Consider the following 25924-nt stretch of genomic DNA (forward strand, 5'->3'; position numbering starts at 1 on the left):
TTTTTTTTTTTTTTTAATTTTACAAAATTTTCAAATTTTCAATCATTATTTCATGATTTTCATACCATTTTTTTTCATGCTACAAAAATGGGGGGGGGGGGGGGGGGCAACTCCATTATAATTCAATTTTTCATGTAAATTTTTTAAAAATAGTTGCTGCAAGAAAAAGTGGGGAGAGGACATCTTTATGTCATATAACATCTGAAACTGAATTCATTCCACCCACAAGCTTGAAATAATGAAATAATTTTAATGAAAACAATATAAATAGACGTCATAAATCCCGTATCAAACGACATATTACAACTTGATTCTGCGCGTCTTTTTAATGAATTTATAAACAGCGGCAAATTCTAAAATGTATTTTTAAAGGTAATGTTAGCTGCAAGTCTGTAGACCTTGTATGAAAAATTTCGGATGGTAGTCAATTTTTCCGGGATACAGACCGAGCGGTACATATTTGCAGTTAAGGTAACTAAGAATGATTCCAATAAAATACTTTGTTGAGTAATGCAAGCTTTTAAGAAAGCAATACTTTTATTTGTTTAAAATGTAACACCCAAATACTTCGTCTTACATTTGCTATTTGTAGAACAAGCAGAACCAGTATCAGTCTGACCGGCCTCACCATATACATTGTTGGAATTTAATTGTCCTAGCATTGCATTGCTCTGCATGTACACAATTTCTTTTAAAAATTAAACACTTAAAGTGTTCATCTATATGGCTACACATAACGTACACACGTGATTCAAAATAACCAACACGGAAAACGGTAAAGAATTCAGTTATTGAGTCTACATTTTATAGAACCTGTAAAAAAAAAAACACATTGCGGGTCTGAATGCTTGCTGATATGTCAATCTATCAATATACAGCTTGTTAATTATTTCCGATTGCTAAGGCTACAGCGTATTTGATGAACATTGAACAACATTTTTTCCATGCCACTTTTTTCCATGGAAGATAGCGAATGTATACAAGTATAAAGCATTTATAAAATTTATTTAATTACCTCTTTAGAATTGTGTATGGAATAAATAATTCATAAGTTGCTGCTGAAGGTTGTTTGGTATTTTCGTTTGTAGATGTTTTGCAAGTAAAAAACCTGAAACGCGGGGCAAGTCATTATTAATATCCTAATAACCGTAACTTAAAACTAGCGGCTTTGGATTCAAATATTATCACATACGAATATTAAGTTCACTTTTTAAAATCATCTCCACGATGATAATTATATTATATCCATCGCAAATCAGTATTTTTTTTATTTTTGCTTTAAAAGAATTGTTCTATCGGGAGCAATCCTGCGTTCGTTTTAATTGCCAGCGTACATTTGTCATGTCAGTAATACACATTGTGCTTTATAAGACGGCCGTGTATACGTATTGTAGAAAAGTTGAGTTTAATTACCATGCATTGGAACCATTCTATTAACACATCTCCCAGTACTGAAACAATTCAAAATGTCTCTGTTACAGTAACACAGTGGGGCGTTAAACGTGTACGTCCAGCTCTACAAGCACATGCACTATCGTCTAGGCGACGGCCTGAATACAGCTAGCGACTCTCCTATCGATCGGTTACCTGAGTCTCGTAATGCATCTAAATATAGACAGGGGCACAGTTATGAAACAAACAACAAACATAAGGTCAAAGAGGTTCATCTATATGAAATGAGAATGTACATATGAATAAAAACATTTGGGAATTTTATGTGGAATTATTTTTGCGCACTACATGTATCAGTTAGTGCATTACAAGAAGCCCTTTCATAATCTCATAAACTTGCGCACCCCCACAAAAATGGACCGAACTGACAACAATTGTTTCTGCAAATGCTGACTATAAATTACGAAAACATTAAATTGAATACTATAGAAGGATTCAAAATTAATTTCTTTACAACTTTGCTTCAATAATGCATTAGAAATTTTTATTCCTTTTTAAGTTATTGACAAGAAACTTTGGACGCCTCTAACTCCCTAATTATAAGGGCCAGCCCTTTTTTCGGCATACCGAATGAAAGGTCTGAGTAAGACCAAGAACTTTTAAAATACATGTTATAACAAATTTTTATCAGGTAGAAAACTAACACGTAAAATACGCAAATTTTTTTGATTTTTTTTCTTACCTTTATTTCAACATCTATACCACCCCTTTTATTTGCGTTTAAATAATAAATAAAACATATCTCGCACAAATTCAATGTATAAGCTTCCAAACCAGCCCATCTTTGAAACTCTGCCAGTCATCGTTAAAGCTGAACCCCCTGGACGTTAAATTTTACTAAAAGGGGAATAACTCAAAACCGGATAGAGATTTTTCTCAACTAAAATATGCAACGACAACATCACGCGACAAAACAATCGGTGAACAAACGAGCGAGATATTAAGGATCAAAGTTGGCGTCTAGAAGAAAAAAAAAATAACTAGAGCAAAGCTCGTTGCAAAGCAAAGAGTGGGTCTTCCGTTAATGTCGAAAGTAAAGCTAGAAGTTCCTGTAAGAAGCAGAGCTCTTAAACCAATAACAAAAGTAGCTAAAATAAAAAGATGAAAAAAAATTATTCCTGGTACGACTTAACAAAACCCGAATGATTTTAAGTACGACTTAACAAAAACCTTTTTGATTTTAAGAACGACTTCAAAAAAAAAATCCGAATGTGTTTAAGTACGACTTAACAATTATTTTTGGTACGAGTTAACTTTACCATAAACATTATGCTATTTTTTAAACCAAGGACGCGGAATCAAAATTTCCGGAAAAATCAATTTTTAAACCCCGATAGCTCTGTAATGCATCGTCCGATTTTAAAACGGTTTTCAGTGTTAGATTCAGCTTCATAAGCTCTACAAAACACATATTCATTTTTGATTTGATCAGAAAATTCATTTTTTCGAAAAATTTGTTTCACTTCCGGTTTCGAGCGGACGTGACAGATTTTCATTTCGAGCCTTATTACAGAGGTAAATCGACCAAATCATAACCATTGAAAATTTCAAGCCTCTATCTTAAAGCGTTTTTGAGAAAAGTCCGGGACAAAATGTCTTTTTGAAATTTTTAAAAATGACGTCACGTCAAAACGGAGGTGACGTTTTCTATAAAACTTTTACATTTTTGAGGGACGCTAACTTGCAACAATCTCTGAAAATTTCATCAAAATCGGTTAAAAACCTTTTGAGTTATGAGGCAAAAAAGGAGTCAGAAGAAAAGAAGCTCGTTGCAAAGCAACGAGTGGGTCTTCCGTTAATGTCAAAAGTAAAGCTGGAAGTTCCTGTAAGAAGCAGAGCTCTTAAACTAATAACAAGAGTAACTTAAATAAAAAGATTTTTTAAAAATCGAATTTTTCCTGGTACGACTTAACAAAATACGAATGATTTTAAGTACGACTTATCAAAAACCTTTCTGATTTCAAGAACAACTTATTAAAAAAAATCCGAATGTGATACAGTACGACTTAACAATTATTTTATGTACGAATCAATTTTACTTTGAACATTACACTATTTTTCAAACCAAGGACGCGAAATCAAAATTTCCGGAAAAATCAATTTTTAAACCCCGATATCTCTGTAATGCATCGTCCGATTTTAAAACGGTTTTCCGTGTTAGATTCAGCTTCATAAGCTCTATAAAACACATATACATTTTTGATTGGATCAGAAAATTCATTTTTTCGAAAAATTTGTTTTACTTCCGGTTTCGACCGGAAGTGACAGATTTTCATTTCCAGCCTTATTACAGATGTAAATCGACCAAATCATAACCATTGAAAATTTCAAGCCCCTATCTTAAAGCGTTTTTGAGAAAAGTCCGGGACAAAATGACTTTTTGAAATTTTTAAAAATGACGTTACGTAAAAACGGAGGTGACGTTCTCTTTAAAACTTTTACATTTTAGAGAGACGCAAACTTGCAAAAATCTCTGAAAATTTCATCAAAATCAGTTAAAAACCTTTTAAGTTATGAGGCAAAAAAGGAGTCAGAAGAAAAGAAAAAGAATAATAACTAGAGCAAAGCTCGTTGCAAAGCAACGAGTGGGTCTTCCGTTAATTTCGGAAGTAAAGCTGGAAGTTCCTGTAAGAAGCAGAGCTCTTAAAGCAACAACAAGAGTAGCTAAAAAAAAAAGGATGAAAAAAATCGAATTATTCCTGGTACGACTTAACAAAATACGAATGATTTTAAGTACGACTTAACAAAAACCTTTCCGATTTCAAGAACGACTTAACAAAAAAAATCCGAATGTGTTCAGGTACGACTTAACAATTATTTTTGGTACGAGTTAATTTTACTTTAAACATTACGCTATTTTTTAAACCAAGGACGCGGAATGAAAATTTCCGGAAAAATCAATTTTGAAACCCCAATATCTCTGTAATGCATCGTCCGATTTTAAAACGGTTTTCAGTGTTAGATTCAGCTTAATAAGTTCTACAAAACGCATATTCATTTTTGATTTGATCAGAAAATTCATTTTTTCGAAAAATTTGTTTCACTTCCGGTTTCGACCGGAAGTGACAGATTTTCATTTCCAGCCTTATTACAGAGGTAAATCGACCAAGTCATAACCATTAAAAATTTCAAGCCTCTATCCTAAAAAGTTTTTGAGAAACGCCGCGGACAAAATGACTTTTTGAAAATTTTAAAAATGACGTTTCGTCACGACGGAAGTGACGTTGTCAAGAAAACTTTGACATCTTTGAGGGATAATAGTTTCACATAACCTCTGAAAGTTTCATCAAAATCGGTTGGAAACTTTTTGAGTTATAAAGCCGAGAAGGAGTCAGAAAAAAAAAGAAAAAGTATAATAATAATAAAAAGAAACCGAAGAATAACAAGAGGGTCTTCCGTTGAAAACGGAAGACCCTAACTAAAGCAAAGCTCGTTGCAAAGCAACGAGTGGGTCTTCCGTTAATATCGGAAGTAAAGCTGGAAGTTCCTGTAAGAAGCAGAGCTCTTAAACCAATAACAAGAGTAACTTAAATAAAAAGATGAAAAAAATCGAATTATTCCTGGTACGACTTAACAAAATACGAATGATTTTTAGTACGACTTAACAAAAACCTTTCCGATTTCAAGAACGACTTAACCAAAAAAATCCGAATGTGTTACAGTATGACTTAGCAAATAATTTTTAGGTACAAGTTAATTAAACCAAGAACTTGATACTACTTTCTTAACCAAAAACGCGGAATCAAAATTTCCGGAAAAATCAATTTTTAAAGCCAAATATCTCTGTAATGCATCGTCCGATTTTTAAACGGTTTTCAGTGTTAGATTCAGCTTAAAAAGCTCTACAAAACACATATTCGTTTTTGATTCGATCAAAAATTTCAATTTTTCGAAAAATTAAAATCACTTCCGGTTTCTACCGGAAGTGACAAAATAATTTTTTTTTTAAAAATGCCATAAGTAAATCCGCAGATTTACAATCACAGAAAATTTCAAGTCTTTATAAACAACCGTTTACGAGAAAAGTCCTGGACAAAATCACTTTTTGAAAATATTTCAAATGACGTAACTAGAAAACGGAAGTGACTTAATGACTGAAAGTTTAAAAGCATCAATTGACACGTATTTAACATAATCCCTGAAAATTTCTTGCAAATCGGTAGAATAGTTTTTGAGATATAAAGCAAAAAAGAAGTCAGAAGGAAAAACAAGAAGAATAATAATAATAAACTAGAGCAAAGCTCGTTGCAAAGCAACGAGTGGGTTTTCCGCTAATGTCGAAAGCAACGCTAGAAGTACGTCTAAGAAGCAGAGTTCTTAATCTAGTAACAAAGAAGCCTAAGTACAAAAAGATTAAAAAAAATCGAATGATTCTTGGTACAACTTAACATGATCCGAATGTTTTTAAGTACGACTTAACCAAAAACCCTTAACCATTTCAAGAACGACTTAACAAAAAAACCAATGTGTTTAAGTACGACTTAACAAATTTGACTTCATTTTAGGTACAAGTTTACTTTACCTTGAACTAACATCTTTTTTCTTAACCCAGAATGCAAAATTAAAATTTATGTAAAAAATCAATTTTGTTTAAAACATAATTCTGAGCAACTTTTCCTCTTCACTGCTTTTCAAAAGGTTGACCTTTCGTACTGTGTGCTCGTTGCGTCATTAATTGTCAGAAACTTATCGATGTTAAGTTTACTTTACTGTACTTCTGTGAATATTTTCTAAGTAAAATTACTATGAACCAGACAACATTGAAATGGTGAACATTTCAAAGGGCCCCGCTTATGTTATTTCAGAGAATTCTGCTTTGACCTTGACCTATAACTTGAAATTTTTCCAGCTGGCATAGAACTTTTAATTCAATTTCATTCCCCCTAACATACATGCATTTTTGTTCAATCTGACCAAGATTAAGCATATTTGGAAAATAATCTACTATTTAAAACTAATTTTAAAAAGATCTGCTATGACCTTCACATTGACAGACTTGGTACAAGGTCACTGCACGCCATTAACCAATAAACTCTGTAAAGGCAAAATATTAGCCAAATAGGGGCTAAAAGGAGAGTAAATCTATGCTCTTAAAATATGGATTTTTGTGTGATCTGATATGACCTTGACTTTTCATCTACAAATATCATTCGAGGTCATTGCATATATTTTGAACAAAGGCATCATGTGGGTAAAGTATGAGGCTGAATGGAGCAAAGGGAGAGAAGATATACTCCGGACAAGGATTTTTAAAAATATAATTCTGATATGACCTTCACAGTTTCTTTTCACTGAAAATAGGTTCAAGGTCACTACACACCCTTTCACCCTTTACTCAAAAGCTCTGCTTATGTGAAGTCTGAGCCAAATAGGGGTTAGTAGAAATTATATATGCTCTCAAAAAAGGATTTTTGCATGATCCGATATGATCTTCACCCGTTACCTAGAAATTTCATGCAAGGTCACTGCACATCGTTTAATCATAGAGACACTCTGTGAGTATTAGCCAGATTGGACCAAAGGGAAAAAAGATATGCCCCAGACAAGGATTTTATATATATAATTCTGCTATGACCTTAACCTTATACCTAAAAACATGGTTCAAGGTCACTGCACATCCTTCAACCAAAGGAACCCTGTGGATGAGGTATGAGCCAGATTGGGCCAAGGGGAGAGAAGCTATGCTCCTGTCAAGCCATCTCGGATGGACAGACCGACAAATTGATCACTAGAAGGCGCCCGCATTAACATGCCTTTTTATCTAAAATAGTATCCATGCTATCTGCCCATGGTGAATAGTCATCAAAACCATTCATTAGCAGAATTTGATTTCCCTCCTTTTTAAGGTGGTATGGGACATCTGTCGATATTAATGTGGATTAAAGTACTATATAATTGAAAACTTTTCACCGGTTTAGAATTTTCAAATTTTACAATATTTAACCAAAAAATAGCTTTTAAAAATATTTGAAAAGGTAAAAATTGTAAAAACCCCAGCGGGATTCGAACTCATGACTTATAGGTTCCTAGTAAACCCTCTAACCCACTGTGCTAAGGAGTGAGGTGACCATTTTTGAGAAGAAACTACATGTACTTATATAATTACACTTTATTTTATTGTTTATTTCGATAAACAATACGTCACAACATGGAAGTGTCCCATATCACCTTAAACTCGGAACACCTCTGACCTAATAAGATCGCCGCATTAAATACAAAGTTTGATTTAACTCTAATTTGTTTATCATCAAGAAATTCTGCATCGCTGACAAATAAAGTTTTCTTCTGTATAATGAAATACCAATTAACTGACTATTCGGACAATAGCAAGTTTATTGTCCCATTCAACAGCTACTATTTCCCTTGGCTTTGCCTCATTTAATATTTGCTGTCTTGGGGGACAATAAACTTGCTATTGTCCTCATACCCAATAAATACTAAATAGGCATATAATATCCTATCCACCTACATTTCATGTTATATAACCCCCCGTTTGTAACCTTCAATTTCACTGTAAAGTCAACATATCTGTCATAGCCGCAAGTTTCACAATTTATTTCTGCTTCTCATGTACTTAAAATTAGGGGCCTTAATATTGCTTACCAATTCCAACAAGAGACATCCCTCTAACTATTGGTAATCATTAAAATTCATTTCATGAATCTACGCAACAATGATAAATCACTCTCAATTTTACAAAAATATTATCGGTACTTTATCCGAAACTGTTCCTTGTATCTTTAACTTAGTACACTAACATTTTTATGAAAAAACGGTTTGTCTTAGAATAAGAAAGCTAATGCAATTCTGAGAAAAAGAATACCACATATTCCCAATTCCATTGAGGTTTAATAAAAATATGGCCATTTAAGTGAACCCACCATTTCCAATTTCCTTTAGTAAACACAGATTTACAGGGTTCTCCATAGTAAAACATCTTTATCTGACCTTTTAGAGGTCAACTTTTGTTCAACCACCTTTAAAAAGAAACCTTATTCAATACAACATATGCCTACATGATATAATCATGATAAAAGCTTCACATCACTTAGAAATACCCTTACATGTATACCCCCCACCCCCCAATCTTTTGATTTTCCTAAAAAGTCATGGTTTGAAATGTTTTACCTAATTTTATGAAACATGTGGCAATTTCCTTGAGTCATTTCTCACATATATTTGAAAACAATCATCAATGATTCTAAAATGTGATCTTTATTTGTTTATTGTATGATTTGTACCATTTTAATTAACAAATGGACAGCTGTCCTGCTTGTGATTTCTTGTTTTCATGAAAAAAGTAAGCTAACAATCATATTTAGTGAATATCTAATCTATTCTGATTTCTAGTCTTCTTCTAACCATGCTAAAACAGTAAGTTACAACCAACAAGTTAGACATCTGCCTTAAATTAGAATTAAATTCAAACACACCCAGGTAGCTGGAGACAGAGTTGATTTCAATGAAAAATGTTCAAATTTGACATGTTTTTCTACTTTTTTATGCATATATACCTTAGAAAGGTAGAAATAGGTTGTTTCTTGTTCATTTCAAAAGTAATTATCATAGCAGATGTTATTTCAAAGTCAAATGTACATTTACATATCCTACATGTAATCTTAATGCAGACAATTAAATAGGGGGGGGGGGGGGGTTCAATTATGTAAACACATCTAAATATCTTTATGAAATAAAAAATAAAGGAAACATAATTGTATACTTTTATTGAAAAACAAATTTTCACAGCAATTATGAATTTCTTTAAACAGCCTTAATTTTGTTTCCATAATTTCTTATCAAACACAAACCACAACATGGCATGATGCTTTCTTCAAGTTCCATTATTGTTCATGCATTATCGGATTTAATTTGAATTACCAGTAAATAGTCTGTAGAACACAAGGAATATGCATGTGGATAGAGGTGACAGGTTAATCTCAGGAGCTGACCCACAAGAATCAACAGGTACCGGTAAAAGCCATGTGGTAACAAGAGTCTGTTTTGAGCTGAAATAAATAAAAAAAATAATAAGCTGTGTTTACATACATGTACTAGTAATAGCTGTGTTTACATTAACATATGCATAGTATTTCTGTAAAAAATACACTGACCATGCAGTGTAATAAGTATGACCGGCACGTCTTTTAACCCCAAGGAACCCCAAGGAAACCCCAAGGAAACCCCAAGGAACCCCGAGGATACCCCAATGACAGAAATGAATAACTATTGATACCCAAGGGGGTCTCATTAGAGTGCAAGAGTCACCCCTTACCCTTGGTACCCCAATTCTACCCCAAGGAACCCCAACGATAACCTAATAATACAGATTTATAACTCCTGATACACCATAGAACCCCAAGGAACCTCAAGGATACCCTAATAATACAAATTTTAAACTCTTGGTACCCCTGGGGACTCACTGGTATTCCAGACACACCTCTAAGAACCACAGGGAACCCCAGGGATATCCCAAGGAACTCCAAGAATACCCTAATAATACAGAATCATAACTCTTGATACTCCATAGAACCCCAAGGATACCCTAATAATACAAATTTTAAACTCTTATTAACCCTGAGGACTCATTGGTACTCCAGATACACCTCTAAGAATCCTAGGGAACCCCATTGATATCCCAAGGAACTCCGAGAATACCCTAATAATACAGAATCAATACTCCATAGAACCCCAAGGACACCCTAATACATTGTAATACAAATGTAAAACTCTTGATAACCCTGGGAACTCATTGGTATTCCAGAAACACCTCTAAGAATCCCAGGGAACCCCAGGGATATCCCAAGGAACTCCAAGAATACCCTAATAATACAGAATCATAAATCTTGATACTCCATAGAACCCCAAGGATACCGTAATACGTTGTAATACAAATTTAAAACTCTTGATAACCCTGGGGACTCATTGGTATTCCAGATACACCTCAAAGAATCCCAGGGAACCCCAGGGATATCCCAAGGAACTCCAAGAATACCCTACAAATACAGATTCATAACTCTTGATACACCACAGAACCCCAAGGATACCTCAAGGAACTTAAAGGATAACTTAATAATACAAATTTAAATTCTTGATACCCGTAGGGACTCATTGGTATCTCAGACAAAACCCACGGATACCCCAAGGAACTCTAGGGATACTCTTATTCATGTATTGGTTATATAAATTTTATAACTCTTGATATCCTATGGAACTCCAAGGATACACTATATCTCTTGATACTTTTTGGGTCTCTTTGATATCATAGACAAATCACAAGGTATCCCAGGGAACCCCATGGGTACCCCAAGAAACCTAAAGGATACCCTAATCATTACCATAATTACCATACTTTGTAAAAATATGTAAGAAAGAAAATTTAATATTACAAACAATTTTAAAATTGTGGAAACACTACAATCATATCAGTAATTTTAAATCTATAATTTAAATAAAATTCCCTATAGGGTCACTTCATCAATTTACTTGCATGACTAATAAATTTAAACAACTTCTAAAAATAGTTCACTTCTTTATTTTAATAATGTCATTATTTATTTCCTTTTAAATTAGCCCCAAAGCCACTGCCCATTTTACATATTATCAATTTTCCATACACACATGCTCCATCTAAACCATGGCTCAGATAATGGCCCCCTTGGGACAAATGAATTCAGCCAGCTCCTAAGAATTTATCATTGACAAACAAAAATTCTGCATTGTCAGTTGATAGAATACTTATAAAAGATAAATTTAGTTAACGCATAAAGACAAAAAACCTCCATTTGAATGTATTTATATAAATATATTTTAGGGTATTTTAATGCTATAAATTAATTAATAAAATCTGTAAGGATTACCTCCCTTACTTTTCAACATCAGTGAACAATATATAGATATATAGAATGAGGGAAATGAAAACTGCCATAAAATCATTAAATCTTGTCTGATCCTAAAAAAATTACAGGTGCACAATTTCAGATGGTGATCAACATATGTACAAATTTTCAGACTGTTCCATGCAGTAGTAAAAAATTCTATAGGGGGGACAAAGTTGCATCTACAGAGAGACGGACAGACGGACGGACAGGGTGAAACCAATATACCCCCTTAAACTTCATTTGTGGGGGATATAGGGGTATAATGAGACTCCTGGGGTATCACTAGTTACTAATTTCTATTATTGGGGTTACTTGGGGTTCTAATGAGTATACTTGGGGTTCCTTGGGGTATCCTTGGGGTACTACGAGGTGACCCTTGGATTCAAATGAGACCCCTTGGGTATAAATAGTTATTAATTTCTATCACTGGGGTACCTTGGGGTGAGCCTTTGATTCGAATGAGACCTCTGGGGTATCACTGGTTAATAACTTTATCATTTGGGTTCCATGGGGTTCTTACGGGTTTCCTTGGGGTTCCTTGGGGTACCCTTGGGGTACTAAGAGGTGACCCTTGAAGTCCAATAAGACCCCTTAGGTATTAAATTTTATAAATTTTTGTCATTGGGGTTCCTTGGGGTATCCTTGAAGTTCCTTGGGGTTTCCTTGGGGTTCCTTGGGGTTTCCTTGGGGTTCCTTGGGGTTCCTTATGGTTAAAAGACGCACCCAGTATGACATATCCCAATACATGACATAACATTTAGGCAGTACAAGATCAAAAATTTGCATATCAAGTCATAATATAATATTAAAAAATTTTCATAGGTATAAACACTTATCAAATTGAGAAAGAGAGAGAGTTTGAGAGAGAGAGAGTTTATTACCATACTTGTAGTGCAACAGTCAATATTTCAATTCGTAAATTACAAACGAATATTACCCACCGAACAGCGTCAAAGTACATGTACTGGTATTAGCTTCTGGTATACCATTTTTTATCAATTCTACTGTGTATTTTTTGTTTGCAAATAAATTTAGCGAGGGTTTTTGTTTATTTTCTTATAAATTACATGTTTTAAAAACAATACTACGTGTAATAAGCATAAAACATGTATGAGTAAACTTAATGAAGAATTTTTAATAGATTATTTTTCAAAGAATGTGGTACATTACATGTATGTCAATCTTTATAAAACTAGCGTATATTTCGTGCGCCATAAATTGCAAATTTTTTGTAAATATCATTTACTTGCATGATAGGTATATATGGTCTAACCAAAATTTTCTTCATAAAGCTACAGCTGTATGTACCACATATACGTTTTGTCACAAGTATACATTTTAAAAAAAAATACCCAAATTCCAACAGTTTAAATAAACTCAACTCATTCTCTGATAAGTTCATTGTGTTTTGTGCGTGCATATCTTATTTGTCTGCTGCAACAGCAGCCAATCAGCGGTAAGCTGAATCCACAAAAAGAAAGTTTGTGTTTTAGGAGCGGGTAAATTGTTTATGCGACACTGTCAAGAAAACCACACCAAATAATAACAAGAAACATAAATATTCACTTAAATGTATTCTGTTGTAAAGTAAAGGTTTTTAACACTTATTGCATCTTGCAAAACATGTGATGACCTTAATCATCTGTCATATATCTGATATACATGTAATGTAAAAGATGGGAGAAATAACGACGGAACAAAGTGGGATTCGAACCTGGCCCTCTGAATCTCTAGTCAAGTGCTCTACCAACTGAGCTACATGTATCTGGCACCGGTATTCAAACCAGTCTGACCGTCACATTCCTCCCCCTTAAATGATCTTCACCCTCGAAGATCATCCCTGGCAGGATCGAGTTAACCTGTTAGTTCCAGGGGTTGGTCACAACACCAATATTGTAACAGGATGGGAGAAATAATGAAGGGATTTGAACCTGGGCCCCCTGAATCTCTAGTCAGGTGCTCTACCAACTGAGCTATCTGGCACTGGTATTCAAACCGGTCTGATCGTCACATATATAAAGAATTATTTTAAACAATGTTGTTCAATTAAAAATAACACTCGCAACCTTCAGTTTTTGTCTGTAATTAATCAATATTGGCGTGCGATCGGTTCTCGCCGAGTACCATTTCTCACCAGTGCATTGTTACGTCATTTTATCAACACATAAAATTATATACGAAAATATGATGTAACAGTGCAGCAGCGAGAAATGGTCCTCGGCGAGAACTGCTCGCACGCCAGTACTGCCAGTAGTCAGATTAAAAAAAGAGAATAAAAAATTACATTTAAAACATTAACAAGGACAATTTAAGTACCCATCATAACTGCTAAACAAGAAAAATTATGTGAACTGGTAGAATGGTAGGCATAGTTCTAACTTGTAACCTACATGTACAAGTACATGTACCGGGTACCCGTTGGTCTGCTATACCTCTTTAATGATACAATGATCGGCATCATAAAGATATTAAAGTCATGTTTTAACTCTGAAGTCTGAAGTATACAATTTTATTTACTTGAAGTTATGTCTACAGGGTATTCATGACTACATTTGGAGTCCTCTGCACAAGAATATATGATATGTTTCTAATTAGACCCTGCTTTGAATTTTGAGTTAAAAATTCACAATCTGTTATTTTTTTAAATAGATAAATTCAGTTACCCTTTCCAGTCCCCCATGAACCTCGAGCGAGTCTAAACACCCATGAAACATGTAAAAATTACACGTTAGTAAACAAACACCCACACCATAACAAAAACATCTAACAGTGTGCACGTACTTACATGTACATCATTCTATACTACAGGGATGGGGTAATTGAAAAAAGTATTTGTAATTGAGTGTAATTAATTACATTTTTCAAAGTAATTGAAAGTAATTGGTAATTGAATCTGTCTTCAATTACAAGTAATTGAATGTATTTAAATACATTCCAAAAATATTGTGTATTTTTAATTACTTTTCAATTACATCTCAATAACTTTTTCCAAGTTTAAAATATAAAAAAGGTGTCTTATAATGATAAATAGATTGTATACATGTTTGGCATGGACTTTTGTTTATACAATAATTAAATGTCCCATAATGTTTCATATGTTTATACAGCATGACACACTGCCCAGGGCAATAGGTAAAGATCTAATTTTGTGGAGGTGTGAACTCCTCTAATACCCAAAAACCCCCATTGATTTTAGACCCAAGGGAATCAAAATATCTCATTCTTGTGAGTTGTAGCAATTATTATTTATATCCTGATATGCTGTACTGCCGAAATGTGTACTTTCTGAATAAACATAGTTTTAATATGTGAATAAAAACTCATTCATTATATAGAGAAAATATTATTCAGAACCAAAAAAAACCTCAATGGTACTTAAATGAATTTAATGTTAAAGAAAATTGTTCAAGTAATTTTCAAGAAATCTGATCTCAACCGAACTATACAACCTTTAAAAACGTGCATAAAGCCCTGTATATCTTAATGCTGTTAATATATGTATGTGTTCTCAAGATTTAAAAAAATAAAAAAAGTAATTGAAATGTAATTAATTAACATTTATCAAAGTAATTGAGAGTAATTAATTACATTTTAAAAAATCAATGTAATTGTAATTGCAAGTAATTGATAAAATTGTCAATGTATTTGAAAGTAATTAATTACTTTTCAAAGTAATTGACCCCAACTCTGCTATACTATATACTAAATTTTAACCAGTTAACAAGAAACTTTAAAAGGAGTAAAAGCCTCACCTTCTTCAGTAACATCCACATAAATCACACACTTTAATGTCCATCTTTTCTCCTTTATTACTCGTAGCTTATCAACGGCTGATCGTCGACAGAAGTGTGGCTGTCAGAATTTCCTCGTAAACGATTCACACGAGAAAAATATCCTCCTTAAACAAATATGTAGTATTGTTCCCTGTGCATGTTCATATGTTTCACAGCAAATTGAAAATGCATGTGTACACCGAAAGAATACACAACTTCTCTTCTGCATTACGGCTCTCTCTTTTCTACAATGCCGTTCGTTACTGTTTACATTCAGCGCGCGCGCGCGGGGGTCACAAACAGGGGCGCCCCGACAAATAGTTGCACATAGAACGTTTAAATGTGTGTTCATTGAATTCATAAATGATATAGATGAAAAAAATGAAATTGAATCACAACAATTTATCTAAGACGCAACACAACGTAATGCAGTAAAGCCTGGGCCTTAATGTGGCATTTGTTCGCTTGTGTGTCTGTGTAGACATATTAACTCGTTCATGTACGATTCTCACATATTTGTTTTATGAAATTTGACAAAAAATATAGGACAGAACTTGTTTAATTTGATACCAAATGAGATTATTTAATATATTAACAATAACTAAATTAATTTTTTTTCATAAAATGATAACGATTTTTGCTATCAGAAAAATACGTGTATGAGCTGCTGACCCCTAATTATAGGGGCCAGCCCTTTTTTCTTAATTTTAAATAAAAGCTCTCGTTATTCTAAACAACTTTTGTTCTATATGTATTAACAAAATATTTTTAGTTTAAAGGTTATAATACAAAAAGCAACAAAATTTCAGCCCCGAAAAAATCTTAAACTTTGGCGACAAATAGCTCAAAAACTAACATAGAAATTACCAAAATTTTCATGCCAGCAAAATTATAAAATGTTACCGACAATTTCGCCAAATTTCATGCATCTATCATCTGTAGTTCCCGAGATCAACTCTGGACAAAAGACCCCCCAATTTTCAATTAAAGGGCAATAACTCATAACCGGAAGTGAATTTTAAAAATTTGAAAAAAACGTCTAGAGATATTAATATCATCTACGTACCCTGAAAGTTTCATAGCAATCAGACAAAAAATGTTCGAGAAATCTCGTGCACAAAATTTGCGGGAAAAAAAAAAAAATAATAATAAGAAACAGTAGAATAACAGAAGGGTTTTCCGTTGAAAAACGGAAAACCCTAAAAAAACCAATAGAATAACAAGAGGGTCTTCCGTTGAAAACGGAAGACCCTAATAACTAGACACGATCTCGTTGCGAGCAACGAGGAGGTCTTCCGTCCGATTTTTAGAATATGGAATGACCTTACTCTTGTCAACGAAACGTATCAGGAAAAGGAGGCGGGATCTAAGAGTAATGGATGAGAGACTATTTATCCCTTTGGTGTCCCTTATTTGAAGGATCAGCTCCTTTTCATTCATTTTAGTTAAAAGGTATTTTTGTCTACCGCTAATAAGTGTTTAGAAATTGGTTACCGTTTTTGAGATATCTGGGAAAAATCGTTTTGATATCCGGTCCTTAAACTTATTTTAGGATCCAGATAACAAACAATATATGGTTGTACATTGTTATGCACATTATTTTGAGCATCTTTTGTTCAATACTGTTTTCAAGAACTTTCCTCTATTTCGAGATATTGAGGATCAAAGTGATGGATTTCTGGCCCCTTAAAATACCTAATTACATACCATAGGAGTAAACGATTGTCTTGTATAGGTGAATAACGTTAGAATGAACATAATTGCTTCTATAGCGTATCACAAAATATTTCACGGTGAAAAGTCATCATGAAAAGACTTTAGAGCCCCCTCAGCCCCTTATTTGAAGGGCCAGCCCCTTTTCTTGATTTCAAATGAAAGCTCTTGTCAATTCAAACACATTTTGTTCAACAAGATCTTACAAATTTTGTACCGTTCTCGAGATCTCTTTAAAGGGTCGTTTTATGGGCCGACCTTGTAACTCCCTTTTAGGACCGCATAACAAAGAAATTATGGTTGCAGATTGTTAAGCTCAATATTTTGAGCATCTTTTGTTCAATATTGCTTTTCAAAATTTTCCTCCATTTTGAGATATTGAGGATCAAAGTTTTGGACTTCTGGCCCCTTAAAATCCCTAATGACGTAAGATAGGAGGAAATGATTGCCATGTATAGGTGAATAACGGTAGAATGAACATAACTGCTTCTATAACGTATCACAAAATATTTCACAGTATAAAGTTATCATGAAAAGACTTTAGAGCCCCCTCAGCCCCTTATTTGAAGGGCCAGCCCCATTTTCTTGATTTCAAATGAAAGCTCTTGTCAATTCAAACACATTTTGTTCAACAAGTAATTACAAATTTTGTACCGTTCTCGAGATATCTTTAAAGGGTCGTTTTAGGGGCCGACTCTGTAACTCCCTTTAAGGACAGCATAACAAAGAATAAATGGTTGTACATTGTTAAGCTCAATATTTTGAGCATCTTTTGTTCAATATTGCTCATCAAAATTTTCCTCCATTTTGAGATATTGAGGATCAAAGTTTTGGACTTCTGTCCCCTTAAAACCCCTAATTACGTTACATAAGAGTAAATAATTGCCATGTATAGGTGAATTACGTTAGAATGAAAATAATTGCTTCTATAACGTATCACAAAATATTTCACAGTAAAAAGTTATCATTAAAATACTTTAGAGCCCCCTCAGCCCCTTATTTGAAGGGCCAGCCCCATTTTCATGATTTCAAATGAAAGCTCTTGACATTATAAAAATTTTTTGTTCTACATGTTATTACAAAATACTATCGAGGAAAGAGATATTGGAAGAAAACCACGAAAAATCACGACGCTTTTTTAACCGTAATTTTCGAGCTTCGGCGCTTTTGGTCACAGGAAAATAAATATACCACATGTCAGATCTACAACCTTTTGTCTACAATCCCTGAAATTTTGAACTCAATATCTTAAACCGTTTAGGAGTTTACCCCTGGACAAGCCGACCCTCTGAAAATCGTTAAATTGTGAATAAATCAAAACCGGAAGTGCCGTCATCGGTAAAAAAAATTTCCAATAAGGTTCAGATCACTATCTATCAAATCTGAAAGTTTCGTGTAAATCGGTCGAGCAGTTTCCGAGAAATCGCGAACACAAAATTTGTAAGAAAAAAAAAGAAAAATAATAATAAGAAGAATAGGGAAAAAGAAACCGAACGAAAACAATAAGGTCTTCCGTTGGAAACGGAAGACCTTAACTAGACACGATCTCGTTGCGAGCAACGAGGAGGTCTTCCGTCCGATTTTTAGAATATGGAATGACCTTACTCTTGTCAACGAAACGTATCAGGAAAAGGAGGCGGGATCTAAGAGTAATGGATGAAAGACTATCTATCCCTTTGGTGTCCCTTATTTGAAGGATCAGCTCCTTTTCATTCATTTTAGTTAAAAGGTATTTTTGTGTACCGCTAATAAGTGTTTAGAAATTGGTTACCGTTTTTGAGATATCTGGGAAAAATCGTTTTGATATCCGGTCCTTAAACTTATTTTAGGATCCAGATAACAAACAATATATGGTTGTACACTGTTAAGCACATTATTTTGAGCATCTTTTGTTCAATACTGTTTTCCAGAACTTTCCTCTATTTCGAGATATTGAGGATCAAAGTGATGGATTTCTGGCCCCTTAAAATCCCTAATTACATACCATAGGAGTAAATGATTGTCATGTATAGGTGAATAACGTTAGAATGAACATAATTGCTTCTATAGCGTATCACAAAATATTTCACAGTGAAAAGTTATCATGAAAAGACTTTAAAGCCCCCTCAGCCCCTTATTTGAAGGGCCAGCCCCTTTTCTTGATTACAAATGAAAGCTCTTGTCAATTCAAACACATTTTGTTCAACAAGATCTTACAAATTTTGTACTGTTCTCGAGATCTCTTAAAAGGGTCATTTTAGGGGCCGACCCTGTAACTCCCTTTTAGGACCGCATAACAAAGAAATTATGGTTGCAGATTGTTAAGCTCAATATTTTGAGCATCTTTTGTTCAATATTGCTTTTCAAAATTTTCCTCCATTTTGAGATATCCAGCATCAAAGTTTTGGACTTCTGGCCCCTTAAAATCCCTAATGACGTAAGATAGGAGGAAATGATTGCCATGTATAGGTGAATAACGGTAGAATGAACATAACTGCTTCTATAACGTATCACAAAATATTTCACAGTATAAAGTTATCATGAAAAGACTTTAGAGCCCCCTCAGCCCCTTATTTGAAGGGCCAGCCCCATTTTCTTGATTTCAAATGAAAGCTCTTGTCAATTCAAACACATTTTGTTCAACAAGTAATTACAAATTTTGTACCGTTCTCGAGATATCTTTAAAGGGTCGTTTTAGGGGCCGACTCTGTAACTCCCTTTAAGGACCGCATAAAAAAGAATAAATGGTTGTACATTGTTAAGCTCAATATTTTGAGCATCTTTTGTTCAATATTGCTCATCAAAATTTTCCTCCATTTTGAGATATTGAGGATCAAAGTTTTGGACTTCTGGCCCCTTAAAATCCCTAATGACGTAAGATAGGAGGAAATGATTGCCATGTATAGGTGAATAACGGTAGAATGAACATAATTGCTTCTATAACGTACATGTATCACAAAATATTTCACAGTAAAAAGTTATCATGAAAAGACTTTAGAGCCCCCTAAGCCCCTTATTTGAAGGGCCAGCCCCATTTTTTTGATTTCAAATGAAAGCTCCTGTCAATTCAAACACATTTTGTTCAACAATTACAAATTTTGTACCGTTCTCGAGATATCTTTAAAGGGTCGTTTTAGGGGCCGACTCTGTAACTCCCTTTAAGGACCGCATAACAAAGAATAAATGGTTGTACAACAAAGAATAAATGGTTGTACATTGTTAAGCTCAATATTTTGAGCATCTTTTGTTCAATATTGCTCATCAAAATTTTCCTCCATTTTGAGATATTGAGGATCAAAGTTTTGGACTTCTGGCCCCTTAAAACCCCTAATTACGTAACATAGGAGTAAATGATTGCCATGTATAGGTGAATTGCGTTAGAATGAAAATAATTGCTTCTATAACGTATCACAAAATATTTCACAGTAAAAAGTTATCATTAAAATACTTTAGAGCCCCCTCAGCCCCTTATTTGAAGGGCCAGCCCCTTTTTCATGATTTCAAATGAAAGCTCTTGACATTATAAAAATTTTTTGTTCTACATATTATTACAAAATACTATCGAGGAAAGAGATATTGGAAGAAAACCACGAAAAATCACGACGCTTTTTTAACTGTAATTTTCGAGCTCGGGCGAGCTTCGGCGCTTTTGGTCACAGGAAAATAAATATACCACATGTCAGATCTACAACCTTTTGTCTACAATCCCTGAAATTTTGAACTCAATATCTTAAACCGTTTAGGAGTTTACCCCTGGACAAGCCGACCCTCTGAAAATCGTTAAATTGTGAATAAATCAAAACCGGAAGTGACATCATCGGTAAAAAAAATTCCAATAAGGTTCAGATCACTATCTATCAAATCTGAAAGTTTCGTGTAAATCGGTCGAGCAGTTTCCGAGAAATCGCGTACACAAAATTTGTAAGAAAAAAAAAGAAAAACAACTAGACACGATCTCGTTGCGAGCAACGAGGAGGTCTTCCGTCCGTTTTGTAGAATAAGGAATGACCTTATTCTTGATCTTCGTCAACGAAACTTATCCGGAAAAGGATGCAGAATCTATGAGTGTAATGGGTGAAAGACTATCTATCCCTTTGGTGTCCCTTATTTGAGGGATCAGCTCCTTTTCATTCATTTTAGTTAAAAGGTATTTTTGTCTACCGCTAATAAGTGTTTGGAAATTGGTTACCGTTTTTGAGATATCTGGGAAAAATCGTTTTGATATCCGGTCCTAAAACTCTTTTTAGGGTCCAGATAACAAACAATATATGGTTGTACATTGTTAAGCTCAATATTTTGAGCATCTTTTGTTCAATACTGTTTTCAAGAACTTTCCTCTATTTCGAGATATTGAAGATCAAAGTGTTGGACTTCTGGCCCCTTAAAATCCCTAATTACATAACATAGGAGGATATGATTACCATGTATAGGCAAATAACCTTAGAATGAAATTAATTGGCTCTATAACGTATCACAAAATATTTCATAGTTATAAGTTATCATCAAAAGACTTTAGAGCCCCCTTAGCCCCTTATTTGAAGAGCCAGCCCCTTTTTCTTGATTTCATAAGAATTTTTTGGTCAATTCAAACACATTTTGTTCAACAAGTGTTTACAAATTTTGTACCGTTCTCGAGATATCTTTAGAGGGTCGTTTTAGGGGCCGACCCTGTAACTCCTTTAAGGGACCGCATAACAAAGAAATTATGGTTGCAGATTGTTAAGCTCAATACTTTGAGCATCTTTTGTTCTATATTGCTTTTCAAAATTTTGAGAATCAAATTTTTGGACTTCTGGCCCCTTAAATCCCCTAATTATGTAACATAAAAGTAAATGATTGCCATGTGTAGGTGGATAACGTTAAAATGAACATAATTGCTTCTATAACGTATCACAAAATATTTCACAGTAAAAAGTTATCATTATAGGACTTTAGAGCTCCCTCAGCCCCTTATTTGAAGGGCCAGCCCCTTTTTCAACATTTCAAATGAAAGCTTTAATCAATTCAAACACATTTTGTTCAACAAGTGTTTACAAATTTTGTACCGTTCGCGAGATATCTTGAGAGGGTCATTTTAGGGGCCGACCCTGTAACTCCTTTAAGGGACTGCATAGCAAAGAAATTATGGTTGCATATTGTTAAGCTCAATATTTTGAGCATCTTTTGTTCTATATTGCTTTCCAGAATTTTCCTCCATTTTGAGATATTGAGCATCAAATTTTTGGACTTCTGGCCCCTTATAATCCCTAATTACGTAACATAGTAGTAAATGATTGCCATGTGTAGGTGGATAACGTTAAAATGAACATAATTGCTTCTATAACGTATCACAAAATATTTCACAGTGAAAAGTTATCATTTAAAGATTTTAGAGCCCCCTCAGCCCCTTATTTGAAGGGCCAGCCCCTTTTTCTTGATATCACATCAAAGCTCTTGACTTTATAAAGATTTTTTGTTCTACATGTTATAACAAATTACAATCGAAGAAAGAGATATTGAAGGAAAACCACGAAAAAACACGACGCTTTTTTAACTGTAATTTTCGAGCTCGGGCGAGCTTCGCCGCTTTTGGTCACAGGAAAATATATATACCACATGTCAGATCTACAACCTTTTGTCTACAATCCCTGAAATTTTGAACTCAATATCTTCAACCGTTTAGGAGTCTACCCCTGGACAAGCCGACCCTCTGAAAATCGTTAAATCGTAAATAACTCAAAACCGGAAGAGACGTCATCATTAAAAAAAAATTTCCAATAAGGTTCAGGTCATTATCTATCAGACCTGAAAGTTTCATGTAAATCGGTGGAGTAGTTTTAGAGAAATCGCGTACACAAAATTGGTTGGAAAAAAAAGGATAAAATAATAATAATAGGGAAAAAGAAACCGAACAAAAACAATAAGGTCTTCCGTTGGAAAACGGAAGATCTTAATTATGGATGTCAAGTATTGCATAGTAATATTTAAATGCTGATGCCACGTATGTTTACATTAGCAGTTATTTCGTGAACTGATTTGTTGATCCCTAGGAGTTGCTGTACATGTACTACCATAACACATGTGATGTTGCAGATGTTATAGAATATATTAATTCATCGAATTATTAACATTAGGGATAAATTTGTACAATGGTATTTGTTATTTTATTGGTTTTGTATCAATATGCATATTCAATATTTACAGTCAGATAGGCTTGTGATCCGTGTATCTTTACATACTCGATGAACATTTATATCATATTTTTCTTATTTGTTATGGATTAACTTAATAGGTACATTCACGGCTAGATAATCTGTGGATAAATAGAGCTTTTGTACAGTTATATCTGTTATTTGATTAAATTAATTAAGTTAATGAATATCTACATGTATACTAACTTACAAATATTTACAGCGATCACTTACTCGCAGTACATTTTTACATGTGTATAGCCTCGTGATTTGATTAGTCATTAATTAACTTACGCTTAATCGCTGTACAGTTACAACCGTGATTTGATTGGTTATTAATTAACTTACGTTTAATTACAGATGTCACTTAATCGTTGTACAGTTATAGCCGTGGTTTGATTGGTTATTAACTAACTTACATTTAATTACAGATGTCACTTACTCGCTGTAGAGTTGTTGGGCTGAACTGTGGCCGGAGCTCTAGTCGTTGGGACACCTGTCGGTGCATTCGTTACACCTGAGGTGCGGCACTGCACCCCAACGTCAACGCTGTGGGCACAGTTAGTGTTGCCCCACCCCAGGAACTGGCACTGGTCTAGCGATTGCTCCGTGCCGTCACAGTTCAAATCATCCATCCATATCCGGCCTGTTCCGGCTCCAAAGGTGCCGTTCAATATAGCTATTCCACCCTCACTGTGAAAGGCGAATTACGTATCACAATACACAGCTGTACGTATTACACGATATTTGTTATTTAAAACATTTCAAAGTTAAAATTATATATACCTTTTCAAAGTTCTTTTCAAATGAATTATTAATGGCAACGTTTTTATTGTCTTCGCAAAGGGTTATGTAAATTTTTTCTGCAATGATCACTACCTTCATAACCCGAATGAATCATCAAAGAAAGCATTTTATTGTTTAATATTAACATCTTTCTTTAAGCTAATCGATATATTGGTTAGGAAAAGTAAGTAAAATTCACTAAATTACTGTTGATGTACGTAAGTAAGTTAGCTAAAAGAAACAGCCAAATTGTCTCCTGTGAGACTTTGAGTCTGACATCGTCATGATTATTTCGTGCAGTCTGTGATTTTTCCTAGGTCGCTATAGGTTTGGACCAATTGATAAACAGGGCGTGTCGATATCTGTCCTGTCATTTTCTTGTCAGTTTCAGCCGCTGTAGATTTCGACCAATCGATAAATGGGGCGTGTAGATTTCAGTCTGGCTGTTTCTATAGAGCTATGAATCAACTATAAGTTTCCGTAAGAAATAGAGGGAATAATACTTGGAAGAATCAGATGAAAATATAAAATCATGAGGTCAGCAGGAATGTTTATAGTAGATTAGGTATTTTTGTCTGTTTTTCATTCTTAGGATTGAATTTGGAATGGGATGTACTTACTTGAAGCCAAGCATTCTACACACAACCCCTGCGTCCGCCGAGTCGAAATGGTCGTCACACACCGTTCCCCAAGTACCGTTATAGAAGACCTCAACCCTGCCCTGGTTGGCCGTGGCTCCGGTACCACCGAACCGGACATTAACCTGAGCTGATGATTGATTGATATGATAATAAAAAAAAAGACTTAATATAACAAAAATGTATAATAAATTGATAAAAAAACCCGATGATTCACAAATATTGAAAAGGCAATGATTCAGAAGCAACTGTGAAATATCTTTACAAATTAAATACATGTATGTAACCTTTTTCCATTTTCTTCATTCGAGGGGTACTTATAAATCGTGGATCTGTTGTCATAAAATGATTCACTGTTGAGTGAAATAATCATTTAACGTTACTTAATTAAGAAATAAAGTACGAGTTTTCGTGAATGTTGCAGAATAACTTCCGAGGTCGAGAAATGTTGTTTTGAAATATAAAAGCCGAGGCGTTAGCCGAGGCTTTTATATTTCAAAAAACATTTCTCGACCTCGGAGGTTATTCTGCAACATTCACGAAAACAAGAACTCATTTCTATTCAACTAACAGCCCCGTATTTCTACAGTTCGGTTCTCCGATCTAGGTCATTTTGACGGCTGTTCCGTGTAACGTAATTGTTAAATACTGCTTTCCTGAACTTTCCTCTATTTCGAGATATTGAAGATCAAAGTGTTGGACTTCTGGTCCCTTAAAATCCCTAATTACATAACATAGGAGGAAATAATTACCATGTATAGGCAAATAACCTTAGAATGAACATAATTGGCTCTATAACGTATCACAAAATATTTCACAGTTAAAAGTGATCATCAAAAGACTTTAGAGCCCCCTTAGCCCCTTATTTGAAGAGCCAGCCCCTTTTTCTTGATTTCATAAGAATTTTTTGGTCAATTCAAACACATTTTGTTCAACAAGTGTTTACAAATTTTGTACCGTCCTCGAGATATCTTGAGAGGGTCGTTTTAGGGGCCGACCCTGTAACTCCTTAAAGGGACCGCATAACAAAGAAATTATGGTTGTAGAATGTTAAGCTCAATACTTTGAGCATCTTTTGTTCAATATTGCTTTTCAAAATTTTCCTCCATTTTGAGATATTGAGAATCAAATTTTTGGACTTCTGGCCCCTTAAATCCCCATATTATGTAACATAGTAGTAAATGATTGCCATGTGTAGGTGGATAACGTTAAAATGAACATAATTGCTTCTATAACGTATCACAAAATATTTCACAGTGAAAAGTTATCATTTAAAGATTTTAGAGCTCCCTCTGCCCCTTATTTGAAGGGCCAGCCCCTTTTTCTTGATATCACATCAAAGCTCTTGACTTTATAAAGATTTTTTGTTCTACATGTTATAACAAATTACAATCGAAGAAAGAGATATTGAAGGAAAACCACGAAAAAACACGACGCTTTTTTAACTGTAATTTTCGAGCTCGGGCGAGCTTCGCCGCTTCTGGTCACAGGAAAATATATATACCACATGTCAGATCTACAACCTTTTGTCTACA

The 25924-nt window shown here is 34.2% G+C and overlaps 1 protein-coding gene and 1 long non-coding RNA gene across 6 annotated transcripts in view; both read right to left on the reverse strand.

Moving 5' to 3' along the window:
- The window catches only part of LOC105334524 (deleted in malignant brain tumors 1 protein), a 75042-nt gene that overhangs the window by 3578 nt on the left and 45540 nt on the right, over positions 1-25924 (reverse strand). For all 5 annotated transcript variants that reach the window (XM_066072135.1, XM_066072132.1, XM_066072133.1 and 2 more), the window contains 2 exons: positions 24372-24519; positions 23408-23658 (listed from right to left, as the gene is read on the reverse strand). In XM_066072135.1, the coding sequence (XP_065928207.1) occupies positions 23408-23658; positions 24372-24519 (399 nt within the window). The remainder of the gene's footprint in view (positions 1-23407; positions 23659-24371; positions 24520-25924) is intronic.
- On the reverse strand, positions 9162-16289 carry LOC136271706 (uncharacterized). Its single transcript, XR_010709651.1, has 2 exons — positions 15083-16289; positions 9162-9458 (listed from the first exon to the last, which is right to left on the reverse strand). It is a non-coding gene; the product is annotated as an uncharacterized lncRNA (long non-coding RNA).

The sequence above is a fragment of the Magallana gigas genome, chromosome 9 (assembly GCF_963853765.1).
Source record: "Magallana gigas chromosome 9, xbMagGiga1.1, whole genome shotgun sequence".
Taxonomy (NCBI): Eukaryota; Metazoa; Mollusca; class Bivalvia; order Ostreida; family Ostreidae; genus Magallana; species Magallana gigas.